Source organism: Neolamprologus multifasciatus, chromosome 14 (assembly GCF_963576455.1).
Source record: "Neolamprologus multifasciatus chromosome 14, fNeoMul1.2, whole genome shotgun sequence".
In the NCBI taxonomy this organism is placed as follows: Eukaryota; Metazoa; Chordata; class Actinopteri; order Cichliformes; family Cichlidae; genus Neolamprologus; species Neolamprologus multifasciatus.
The window spans coordinates 18,604,530-18,616,935 of record NC_140452.1 but is presented as its reverse complement, the minus strand read 5'-3'; the positions used below and the strand labels follow the sequence as shown (position 1 = coordinate 18,616,935).

The window sequence follows — 12,406 nt, the reverse complement described above, 5'->3', positions numbered from 1 at the left end:
AGGGCCCCTTTGTGTGACCCTGGCCTCCCTGGCCTGTGGTCACTTTGACTGTGATATGATATGCAAAAAGTTGTTAAGTGCATGAATGCATATTAAATCCTTCTCAGGAAGCCCAGAGTTGTCTTAGCAGACATTTACATTAAGTAGATCCTCATTTCATAAAAAGCTAATTAAATGTATGCTAGCATGCGCACAGAACTTTGACTTACTTTCAGACATTTGAATGTTTTTTTAATCAACATATCCCATGTATCCTAATATGTTTTCCTCATTGTTCTGTGATCAGTGAAAATGTAATAGATATTTATAGGATCTGATCTCTTAGCTCATCTCATACACACTACATTTTACTCACTTATCAATCCTTTATAAGTACTGGCAGTAAGAGTAGCTATAACAGGCTGTTTTTTATTGTGGGAATATTGATTTCCCCCCTCCATGCGCCACACATACACACAGGATAATCAGCATAAATGGGTCATATATACACATTTGCACATCGTGGATATCCTCCGCTTCCACCCACGTTATACCCATTACACATAAATACGTCCGCCAAACAGTTTGAAACGTATCACTCTTCAGCTGGTCAATATCGCTTGTTCCTGAAGCGCCATCATCAATCGAGGTATCAATATGGAAATACCACTGTGACCCAGACATTAATCAATTGGGCTCCTCGGGGAGGAGAGGCAGGGCAGGGGCACCTAAAATCATCAATGAGACGGATCGGGCCGCAGTCAGGCTCGGACAGTCTGTATTGATAAGAGCATTTCCACCTGTAGCGGCCCGAGCGGAGAGACAGGTCGCATCTGAATTCAATACCCGCCGCCGCAGCTGCGCGCTCCGAGCCCAGAAAGACACGGTTGAGCGGAGATACGTGCCTCGACTTATCATAAGACCACTCTCTTTTCTCCATATATGTCGCCTTCCTCCTCCTCCTCATCCCCATCCACAATCTTTTCCTTCTGCCTCAGAACTTTTAGGCCAATGCGCCGCGCGGAAAACGCATCACGTCTCTAACGCAGACTAACAATGACTTTAAATTAAGTTCTTTTGTCTTTATTCCGAGGCTTACTTTGCTGAGCACCCCCCTCCCGCCACCGCTCCCTCTCCTCTCACAATCTCTGGAGTTTAGTCAAACCTGTTTCCTCCCCCAACTTCAGACTGTGAGAGAGGAAGTCAGTGAGAAAAGTCTTCAGATGCTCGTTTCTCGCATCCCTCTCGCTGCGAGCGCGGGATTAAAGTGCCTTCTCACCGCTGACATCCAAATCTTGACACAATCAATTAGATCCGCGCTCACTGCTTTTCCTTCGTTTACCCAGATACAGTAAGCAGAGAGGTGGATGGTTGGTAGCGTGAGACAAGTCAGCCTCCTAGTGGTGCGCTCGCGTATGCGCAAGGAAGAGGAGGAGGATCGCTTTACTAAAACAAAGTGGAACATTAGATCAGTGCAGCTGAGTAAAGAAAAGGCAAAGGTTGGGTTCGAAACCGTGCAAATCTCCGTGAACGCAACATTGGCTTGTCAAGCAATGTTGACAGTCCCCATATTTGACTTCCAATCACATCCCAGAGCACTCTCTCCCTCATGGTGCTTCTTAAAGGTTAGAGTTCATGGGTCGTGTGTCCTGTGTGCACACAGGCCTGCCCTTTTCATTCCTAATCAGCTGCTCTTTTTTTTTCTTACTGTGCCAGAATGGAGCGATGCACCACAAAGGTCATGGACATGGATTTCCTTTGGTTTGACTCAATGAAAAGGTCAGATGAGGGCACCATGAAATGGCAGTGAGGCCTTCACATCGGCCACACAGGGACCAGAGTTCTTACATCACCCTGAAATGGCACAGACCGAGCCTCTCTTGGGCCGCTCTCACAGGATCCAGGAAGGTCCTGTGGGCTGCTGTGACCTTGTCCCCGTCCCCCTGTGACTTAAGTGTCCCTCAGCAGTGTGCAGAAAGAGCAGAGCATCAAACTGTGGTACTTGTGTGAAACTAAACTTTTGTTTTAGCCCATGGTATAAGTATACTTCTGCTAAAATGCATTATAATATACCAAAAAGCTGTCTTCTATAAAAGACTCTGTACTTTTCTCCATCCTGACATTTCTTGTATAAACATTTGCTGGTGTTTTTATATGTTTATAACAGCACCGTCTGTCTTTATAAAGGTGCACTAGATTCATATTTAGCTTCAGTTCACGAGACCACTTTTCTGTGGTGATCATCGCTCTCTTTGGCATCAAATCACAACACTTGCAGACATAGACAGGTAAACTACCAGCTCACTTAATATCCACTGGTTTAGTCGTCAGCTTCCTTCCTCCCTTAACTACAGCTTTGTTCAAATACCCCATTTAAATAAAGCAGCATTTTTGTTGAGCCCCACCATAATTATCCAACAGCCTACAAAAATAGATGAAACGTGAGCATTACCTCTGTTTCGAACTGAATGACATTATTTTTAGATTGGAATTTCTTCTTATGGTTTATTCCTATGGTGTTATGTGAATAAACTAATAGTCAGTTTCACCACTTTAAGGCTTTAAAATGTTGAAGAAATAACCCAAGTACACTCATAACTGCATTTGACCAATCACACACCTTCTTGGTCACTGAGAGCTATTAATGATTGTAAATATTTACCACAGTCTGTAGTTAATATAATTAATTTCTATGACACCGTTTTTATTTTTTTCATTTCTTACGACAAAGCTTTATTAAGAGAGGATTCACCAGTTGAAATATCTGGGCTGTTATGGTAGCTTGGGGTTTCCTAACACATGACGTAACTAAACCGATAAAGAGACACAGGAGACGAGAGTTTTACAAGATTTGATTTATTAACTATGATACAGATCACATAAGGCCTTGCTGTATACACCATTCCCATTGAGACAAATTACCATACTCAGTAAATAATGAGTTTTTTTTTGTTTGATGTTATCATTTCAGTTTACAGTACTTCATTTATTTATTTTTGTATCATTTCCACCCCACCCCATCCCCCATCATTTCTTAATATTTTTTTTTTATTATCTCTTAAATAGTGAGAGTGGTGGAGCCCACTTCCTTGGTCCGGAAGAAATCATGCACTATACTGGGCTGGTCTCTCAATCGTTCATCAAGAAATTGTTAAAAATGCTTCTTTTTTTTAATTAATAAAATAAACCATAAAAAGAAACTTTCTCTATCACCACTGACTAAAGGGAAAAGTGTTAGACCCCCTAACATACCAATAAACAACCATTTGAATATAGCTTTGCTTGTTTCTGAATTTAACTTAACAGACATCTGTCACCATTGTTGCAAAAAAGAAAAAAAAAAAAACTAAGAAAAAGGAAAGCAATGCAGCCACAAATTATCGCTCAACCAAAGTCACATTTTAATTTTTTTAATTATCCAATGCTCTCCTAAACTGTCACTTTTGCTTCCCATCTCTCACTCAACCCTTTTTTCCCCTCCAGTCTTTGGCTGCCTCACAGTCAGTTCAGTATTAACACATTGATATACACAGGGAACGCCACTGGCCGGCGTTCACACACAAGTACCAGTGGTCACCCCTCCTTCTTCCCTCCGTCTCCCAAATAAAGATCCCATTCACCAGTTTGCTGTCTGTCTTCCCTCCCTCTCGCTCCCCCCGCCCCATTCTCTCTCACACTTTCACTGAGGATCAGTGTGTGTAATCTGGACGAGCTAACAGGGTTACACAGTGGGGTAATGACCGCGAGAGGAGCTGCATTCCTCTCCTTCACGTTTGGTGGGATCACACTGGTGTCTGGCCATTTGCCAAGCAACGCTTGCTAGCATGTTAGCTCCGACCTGCTCAAACACACACTCTTACACACAAACTGTACATACACTCACACACACGCAGTAAATAGGTAGTGTGGACTGATAAAAGCTCCTTTAAGAGTTCAGTGACTGGCTGAATGTTTTTTCCTTATTTCTTTGGGCAGAGAGAGACGCGCAGAGATGCAATTTAGTGTCAAACAGAGCAGGTGACCTCAGTGAGCATCTGCTTAACATTAACACGCATAACTTCACATTCTTACTCAAACTCAAAGCACGTGCATGAATGCACACGCACTGCAAAACCTGCTTCGATCGGGGCTCAGCAATTCTCCTCGAGCCCCATCTTGCTGGTTTCTACGGTAACAGCAGGCTGTGAGCAGAGGAATTCATTCGAGTCATGCAGACGGATGAATGGACTGTCTGTTCTGTCTGCTGTCTCTCCCGGACCCAACTGTCTCTCTTGGACAGCGAATGACGAGGGGAAGCGGCGGTGTAACAGTCACGATGGAGGGAGTTTGGCGAAGTGGTTGCACTCTTGCAAATTACATTTTGCGTCCACCAAGAGCAGGTTTTAATCTTTGTTTTAGAGACATGTCTCTAAACACTGTCTCATGAGAGGACAACACGCTGGGGCCTAGAGCAGCGGTAATTTCCAAGGATAAAAAGCCTCCCACCTCTCAAGGCTTGAGCCTTACTTCCAGCTCTTATTTCTTGCCTGTAATGCTACATTGTGCCTCAGTCTTTAAGGCTTCATATTCTTTCTCTAAAATAACTTCTGGGTAGTGGAATGAACTCCTTTACAAAGGGCTGAATGTTGAATCGGTGCCTACAGGGGACTAACAACTAAAGACACAAAGGCAATTTCATTCACTGCATGCTTAACCAACTGCAATGTGGCCACATGCTTTGCGGTTCCACTGTCAGGATCTATGTAATCTCAACTGATTTTTACCAGATTTAAAACTGCCACAGTTGCTTCATTTATAATTTTACACTTAAGTTAAACCTACTTGACAGATTATTCTTGACAATTGCACCTAAGAGAGAATCTGAAGCAACACAAACCACAGTAGGAGAAAGATGCTACGCCCATGCAGCAGTGGAAGCAACTGCAATACCCATTTCCTCCTCTAGATGTCAGTGGTGTGCTCTCAGAAAGAGACAGTAGGGTGGACTGACAATAAAGTGAACAGTGGCTGTCATGTCATGGCAGCTCCAATTTAAAATGTGCCTTAAAAGTGCTCAGAAAAGTGCTTTATGAACAAGGTCCTTGGTATGAAAACTGCAGCACCAGCTCGCTCGTGAATCCACCACAGCGTGAAAGAAGAAACATGACAGGCGGGGATCCAAACCTGGAATTATTTCCACTCTCTGTCTAATGCAGGGAATTTCACTTAAAACAAAACGTCAGGGATACAGGTGTGCTCAGGGAAGCAGCCAGCCAGCCAGCCACACATTACACTAGTTGCCAGTTCGGCTGGGATTTTTCATAAATGAACAACATAATAAAAACAAATGGGACAGTGGTAATGGGAACGTTGACTGAAGGCTTTCACCAAATAAAATAAAATAATCACATTTTAAGCTGTTTGCTAATGTGTTTACAAGAACAGAGCATGAGGATGAACTTCAAAGTGACAGAGAGTGGGAGGAGCCTTCCCAAAAATGCATAGACAGCACAGTGCCCACAATCCTTTGCTCTAATTTGCTGCCCAGTAGATCCAGTCGGGTGAGTTTTTTTTTTTTTTTTTTTTTTTTTTTTTTTTTTAAATGTGCTTGGCGTACTGCCTCAACTAAAACTGATTTCGTCTGTGTGTGTGTGTGTGTGTGTGTGTGTGTGCGGCCGAGTAAAGGGTTGACAGATAGGAATTTGTGATCGAGGAGAACATCCTGTTGGGTGAGCAGCAACTTGTGTCTCTTGCTCAAGTCCTTTGTACAGTGGTGAAAGAAACAAATGTGTGTGTTCAGGCTCTCTGATCCACTTTGTCTCAGATGCAGCCTCCAATTACATACAGCAGGTGGATTGATTTGCAGAAAAAACAAAAAAAAATGAAAAAACAAACGTGTGCAGGCCACCAAATTTCCCAGCACAATCAGAAGCTAAGGGACTGAGGAGAATGGCTGTTGGAGGCACACTGGCCACTGGGTGTTTGCATTAAGTGCATGGTTGTGTGTACGCTGTCCCAACATAAAGGACTACCCTTGTAATTTACTTCTTAGTCCCTCCCTGAGTCCCTTTAACAATTACTGATACATCTGACTCTTCATTCGCCTGTTTGTCTGTAGATTTGCTATAAGGCAAGGAGGGCAGATCTAGATGAAGTGAGATTGAGAGACAGAAAGGGATAAAGTGTCAGGGAGGGAGAAAGATCATACTGTCAGTTCAAAGGCTCCTCAGTGTTTCTCCTTCCTGGCTTCTGTGTGTCCGTTTTTCTGAAAGCACTGAAGGCTGAAATAAATGCCCCCCTTCTTCTCCCTGTACATACTGCATCTCACTCGCTCTCTCCCAACTTCCTACTTCAATTCATCTCCTTCACATCGTTCCCAAAACTTCAAAATCTCTCATTCTGAAACCTTTAAACTGAATCTTGTTATCCTTCTGCTTTTTTCCCCCTCCGCTTTCCCTTGATCCCTGATTCACAGTGTGTGTTGCTCTGTCGGGGGGTGATGCGGGTGCAGGGAGGGCGGCAGCAGGGCCGGGAGCGGCGACTGGGGAGTAGGAGGCGGGGAATGGGATGGGGACTGATGCTGATGGGAATGATGGTGGATAGGAGGACCATAGTGAGGAATAACAGGTGGAGTGGCAGGGAGGACGTAGGGAGTTGGGGACGGAGCTGGTGAGGATGAGTAGCCTCCAGCCATGCAGGAGTAGGCAGAGGTTCCTCCTCCGGAGAGCGTAGCCGTGGGGGAGCCAGGGAGGCCGTCAGCCAGAGGCTGATTGTAGAAGAAGTATGCACACTGTTGGATGAAGCTCTCAATGATTGTCTGGTAGGTGCGGGTAGCAGTCAGAGCATCCATGGTGGTGAAGTCTGGTCTCATGAGCGTGGGCCAGAAACAGATGGACAAGTTCTCACTGGTCATCAAGTTCATCTTGTTGTTCTGGCTCACCCTGGAAAACAGAAAGAAAGTAGTGAAATTATATCATCATTGTCGGTAGGCTATCTCCCCCCCCCCCCCCCCCCCCCCCCCCGACACACACACACACACACAAATATCTGTAGGAAACATTTTTGATAAACTCAAAGTTTCTAGAAAAAAACTCATTATTTTGAAAATATAAAATCATACATAAAAACAAACCAACACAGTTCCAGTGAACAGATTGCACACATTATTATTTGTTTATGTAAAGGAATGACATTGCTTCACTTCGCTAGGTTGCATCGACAACATCACACCACTGTCAACAGGAACATGGTGACATTGGTTATGCACATGTACCTAATCAAAATCAGTGTTTTATTTTATGTCTTAAACCTTGAATTGGCCCAGGATCTGACAAGGTCCTTCAGAGCATGAGCGTGTTTCACAAATTTTGAGTTTAGAATTTCACAGAATATAATTACGTTTATTTCTTATGATGTTAAAGTGAAGTTCAAGAGTTATCCTTCTTACATCTCTCAATTTACAACCATGTAGAGGTGAAACTGTCTCTTGATAAGATAAAGAAAGCCCAAACTGTAAAATAACCTTATTTTTTTAATAACTGATATGCCCCTTCTTTTTTATTTAATCATCCTGTCACCTTTAGAGGGGGTTAGGCCCTCAGGTCAATGGCCACTATTTTATATGCACTTTTGAATTCAGGTTTCAGTTTTCCTGACGCATGCTGATAACAGAATTATTCATTAAAATGTAACATCCACTACCATCCATTTCAAAATAGAGATAACGTGACCACGGCATTAATGACGATCATTTCTCAGACTGAGTAAAACCTCTGTTCATCAGTAAGCTCATCACACTGATATCACCCTTGGGTCACTTGACTGTCTGACCAGTGGTGTAGTCAGCACAGTCGCCAGAAGCCATCTCTGACCCCCACCGTTCACTCACTTGTTCAAGTGGCTGATGACATATTTGAAGACCTCATAATTCTCCTTAGGGAAGCGGCGCAGAACATCCTTCATCGTCTGGAAGCGCTGCTCCCTGTCGTTGATCTCTGAATGGTGGCAAAGAGAGACGGGAGGTTAGCAGGAGGGAGAAAAGTGTCTGAAAGACAAGATTAGAGGAATCTGAGGAGAAGACGTCAGGGGAGAGCGAGTGGACAGTAAAGAAAGATTAGGAAGGGATGGGGAGAGCACAACTGAATAGCAGAGAGCTTGAAGAGCATAGGGGAGGCAATTTCAGCTCTAAAAGCAGAGGTCTGTGCAGGACACATTGATTTCATCCTAATATAAAATTTTCTCCCTGAAAAAAAACAAAATATTTGAACAGACTCCAGACTAGATTCATAAAAATAATATGGAAAAAAAAAAAACATTGGACAAGAACCGCACACACTGCAGCAGAAATACACCATGCATACACCCATTACAGTGTCCTGCAGCTTACAGCAACACACACACTCGCACACTGACACACACTCAGGGTGTGTTAAGCCTGATGGCAGTGAGGAGTGAGTCAGACAAACTGACGTCACCGGCTAACACAGTCCATTGAGAGTGCGGGAGTTTGTGTGTGTGTGTGTGTGTGTGTGTGTGTGTGTGTGTGTGTGTGTGTGTGTGTGTGTGTGTGTGTGTGCGCGCGCGCGCGCGCTGCGCGCGCGAGTGAGGCAGAGAGCAGCAGCGAGAAACAGCAGATGTTCTCCTGCACATCACAAACATGATTTACAATCGCACAATCTGAGTTTGTATTCCCACAATGAGGTCAGTGCGGATCAAAAACAGATCTGGGACCGAATGACTTTACACAGTCACAGTTTCCTCCCGCTCTACATCCATCACGAGCGATCAAAACTTAACTCAAGTCCCTTACAGCTTATTTAAAGTAATGTCACCATGACAATATCCACCAAAAATCCACCCACCAGCTTTTCTCTCCATCGCCTTTTTCTCCACCTCTCTGCTAACCCCAATTTGCTATTTTCCACAAATGACGCCTTTCTCATCTCCAACTCTACCATAATTTTTCTTCTTCTTTCACCCTCACTTCTTTTCCTCTATTGTGGTACAGACTGCAGGAGCTTTATCAGGTCTCTGTCACGGCTGAAAGGTCACGCTGGGGGCGTTAGAAAACAAACACACACACACACACTCAAAGACATGGGATGCAGAGCTCGGTGAGTGACAGCAGCCTCATGGCCCAGGGTTAAATCTCTCTGGCGTGATGCAAGACTAAGCTATGCTTTAAATCTCCATTCTGACAGATTACAGGACACAAAGAGAAAAAGCGAGGCTGTGGAGAGGGCAGGGGCACTCTTGTTTATCTAACATATTTTCTCATGACTTCATCCAGACCCTAGTGCTCCTGCATCCCTCATCACGCTGCGCAATCAGCCCCGCATCCTCCTTCTCAAAGCCTTAAATATTCTCCCCTCCATCCATTTCTCCTCCTCCCGTTTCCAGCCCTTTACCAAGTGACAAATCCAATTCTCCCCATGGGTGGATTTGGATTGCAGGAGTATTGCTTGTTAGGTTAAAGAAAAGTTACAATGAAGGGGAAAGGATTTCAGGCAAAATCCAATCCATCCTCGGGTTTTAGTGCAGAATTCCCCACACATGCCTCAACCTCACCGTCCCCACAGCCCCAAGACTTACTGAAGGCCTCCACCAGCTCTGTCTGCATGCTGTAGGGCACCAGAGGGTCAGGTAGCTCAGAGAAGAAGGCCTTCATGGCACCTGCCACTGTGTTGATGGTGAAGTCTTTCTCCACCAGATCGAGGCTGTGGTCTGAGGGGGAAAAAAATGAAACGGAAATTCGACATTTTAAATGCAAGACAGATGTATGCCAAATATATACATAACAACTGTGCATGCATAGAATGTATAAGAAAAAAGAACTCTTTTAATTTCATCTAGTCATCACGCCGGTATCATGAGATCAATGCTTTATCCCTGGACCACACAAGTAAAAGAAGGCAATTTAATACATTTGAGGACAGTGAACAAAATGGTACCACGTAGGGAGGCATAAATATTTATCGTTTTCCTCATTATTTAGTCCCCCTCTGCTGCAGGGAAAGAGAGTAATCGCTATTATGAAAAATAGCTGAACTGTCTTTCGGCTCTTTGTGCCGTCTTTGAAGATATAGCCTAGCTAGCGCAAAATGCATTCACCGAACTGATGCCACTGTTGTGTGATTATCAGTGTTATCCTTTTGGCCAATAAGTCAATACGTTTGATCAATACTTCTTTGCATCCATGGAACCGATTAACTTTTCATTCTGTGCTGCTATTTTTTTCTTTGCTCACTGTACTCACCTTTGAATATAAAACTACACAAATTCAATACAGCAGCATATGACATCATGCAATCTTGAATTTTTTAAAACTTTGTGTGGTGGCGGCTTATTCTTTTTTTTTTGGCTGCTCCTTTTAGGGGTCCATCTTCGTCTCATCCAATCGCTAGCATCCCCTTCTGTCACACCAATCCTCTTCATATCACGATATCACTACATTCATAAACCTTCTCTGTGGTATTTCTATTTTCTTCCTGCCTGGCAGCTCCATCTTTAACATCCTTTGTCCAATATATTCACCATCCCTCCTTTGCACTTGTCTAAACGAGGTCATTCTTGCTGAGATGATTCTCTGATGTACTCATTACTAATCTTGTCCTTCCTGGTCACTCCCAGTGAAAATCTTAGCCTGTTCAACCCAGCCACCTGCAGTCCCACCTCCTGTCCAAAGCATAGATCATAGCAGGTTTCAGTATCATCTTGTAAACCTTAGCCATTATTTCAAACTTTCCGAGATGTATTCCCATTAACAGCAGTGCCTTGTAGAAATAATGGGAGATGATATAAATAATTTTTGTTTAATATGATGATGCACTTCAATTTGCTAGGTCTTCATAATGCCAATTTTCCTAGATGCTTCCAGTGTCACACATCTTAGAGACAAAGCTGGCCAAACAGACTTCTCACTTCATAGTTTACTTGATATAAATATCAAAGTAAACTATATATAATAGCATCTCTGTTGATGTACCACAAATCATTTTAGTTAATAAACGTAGTTAAATAGAACAATCAACGACAGATAATTGTAAAGTTAATTTGAGCAAAGAAAAAGCCCAGAGAGCAAAACCAATAGAGCACCACTCTCCCAGAGAGTGTGTGTGTGGGAGACTTAATTAAAAAAGCCATTTTCTGATAACTTGTTACTTTACAAAGGTAGTATGTGCAGAAAAAGAGGCAAAACAGACAAGTCTCACAGCTTCAGTTTAACAAGTTCTTGAAAGTCTGATTTGAGCTCCCACTTTTAGAGTTTCCAAGCATAGAGCTTCTGATGCTGCTTCACCTGTGATGAGTTATCTGAATCTTCGTGGAAGTGACGAAGTGCCATCTTCAGCACTGCTATGAGACACCTGCGCTGTAGCTTCACCTGTAATTGTCTTGTCCCATCAGCCTGAGGCTCAGAATGATTCAACACTGGGTTTCAACTCTGATTACCAGAGTAGGATTTAACCTCAACCAGCCGTGGATGCATGAATACACACACACATGAGCCATCTTTCTGCGCCATCTATCTCGGCAGCTGCAAGCTTCATTAACCAAACCAATCTGCAGGCAATTAACTGCCCACACCAGACAGCCACACGCATGGAGACACACATCGAGGGCTCTTGTACCAAGTGAAGCTGCAAGTGCGCAGAGAAGCAGGTAGACGGTGGAGGAGGCAGTAATCTAAGAGGAAGTGAAGGCCAATTCCCTCAGAAGAATGAATGCTCCAAGGTTAATTAAGGTGATACAAGATTGTAACAGATAGAAGCAGACATACACACACCTGTAGGTGTGCATCTGAGGCATATGTGCACATGTACGTGTGAGTACAGTAGGCACAAAGTAACACACCTTGCTCAAATTGCCGCTGCATGCTCTCCATATCTGCCTTGTTCCCACAGACCCTGTAGATGCCCTCTGTGTTCAGGCCTGGTGGAAAGAGAAAGAAAGAGAGAAATGGTATTAGCTCACAGTTATTTTCATGTTTAATTTGCAACAAGTGTCAACTATACGTGGGAGCTGCTGAAATAACATAGAATTGTGGAGTGCATAAATGCACTCAGAAGTGAGAAAAAGTACAGCTACTGAAAGCTGTGCTTATTGCCTATGTCCCCTTCAATCTAAACACACTATTAGCACAATTTATTAACCCCATAAAGCACTCCTGCAGGTCTGCTAATAGCCCATTGGTCCATTGTGAGAAATTCAAGCCATCTTAGTGCCACAATGCTATAAAATAACATGAGAAAGTGTAATTTGTTTTTCACAAGCTTTTTCTCTCCAACTTAAAGTCAATTTGCAGCCTAAACTCAACCACAATAATCTGTACTTTATAAGTAAAGCAATGAAATCCAGCTAAAATTCCAAGTCATGATTTGACATTCTGAACAGACCAATAAAGAATGGTAGCAAATATGAATCCCTCAAACATGAGATCTCAAACCACGAA

At 43.3% G+C, this 12,406-nt stretch overlaps 1 protein-coding gene across 1 annotated transcript in view; it reads right to left on the bottom strand.

Annotated features, from left to right (window-relative positions):
• Positions 1-2,819: 2,819 nt before the first annotated feature.
• The window catches only part of arhgap35a (Rho GTPase activating protein 35a), a 66,081-nt gene continuing 56,494 nt past the window's right edge, over positions 2,820-12,406 (bottom strand). The window contains exons 4-7 of the mRNA XM_085184337.1: positions 11,809-11,886; positions 9,550-9,681; positions 7,847-7,952; positions 2,820-6,899 (exon numbers count right to left, since the gene is read on the bottom strand). Coding sequence (XP_085040463.1) covers positions 6,428-6,899; positions 7,847-7,952; positions 9,550-9,681; positions 11,809-11,886 — 788 coding nt within the window. The 3' untranslated portion in view covers positions 2,820-6,427. The remainder of the gene's footprint in view (positions 6,900-7,846; positions 7,953-9,549; positions 9,682-11,808; positions 11,887-12,406) is intronic.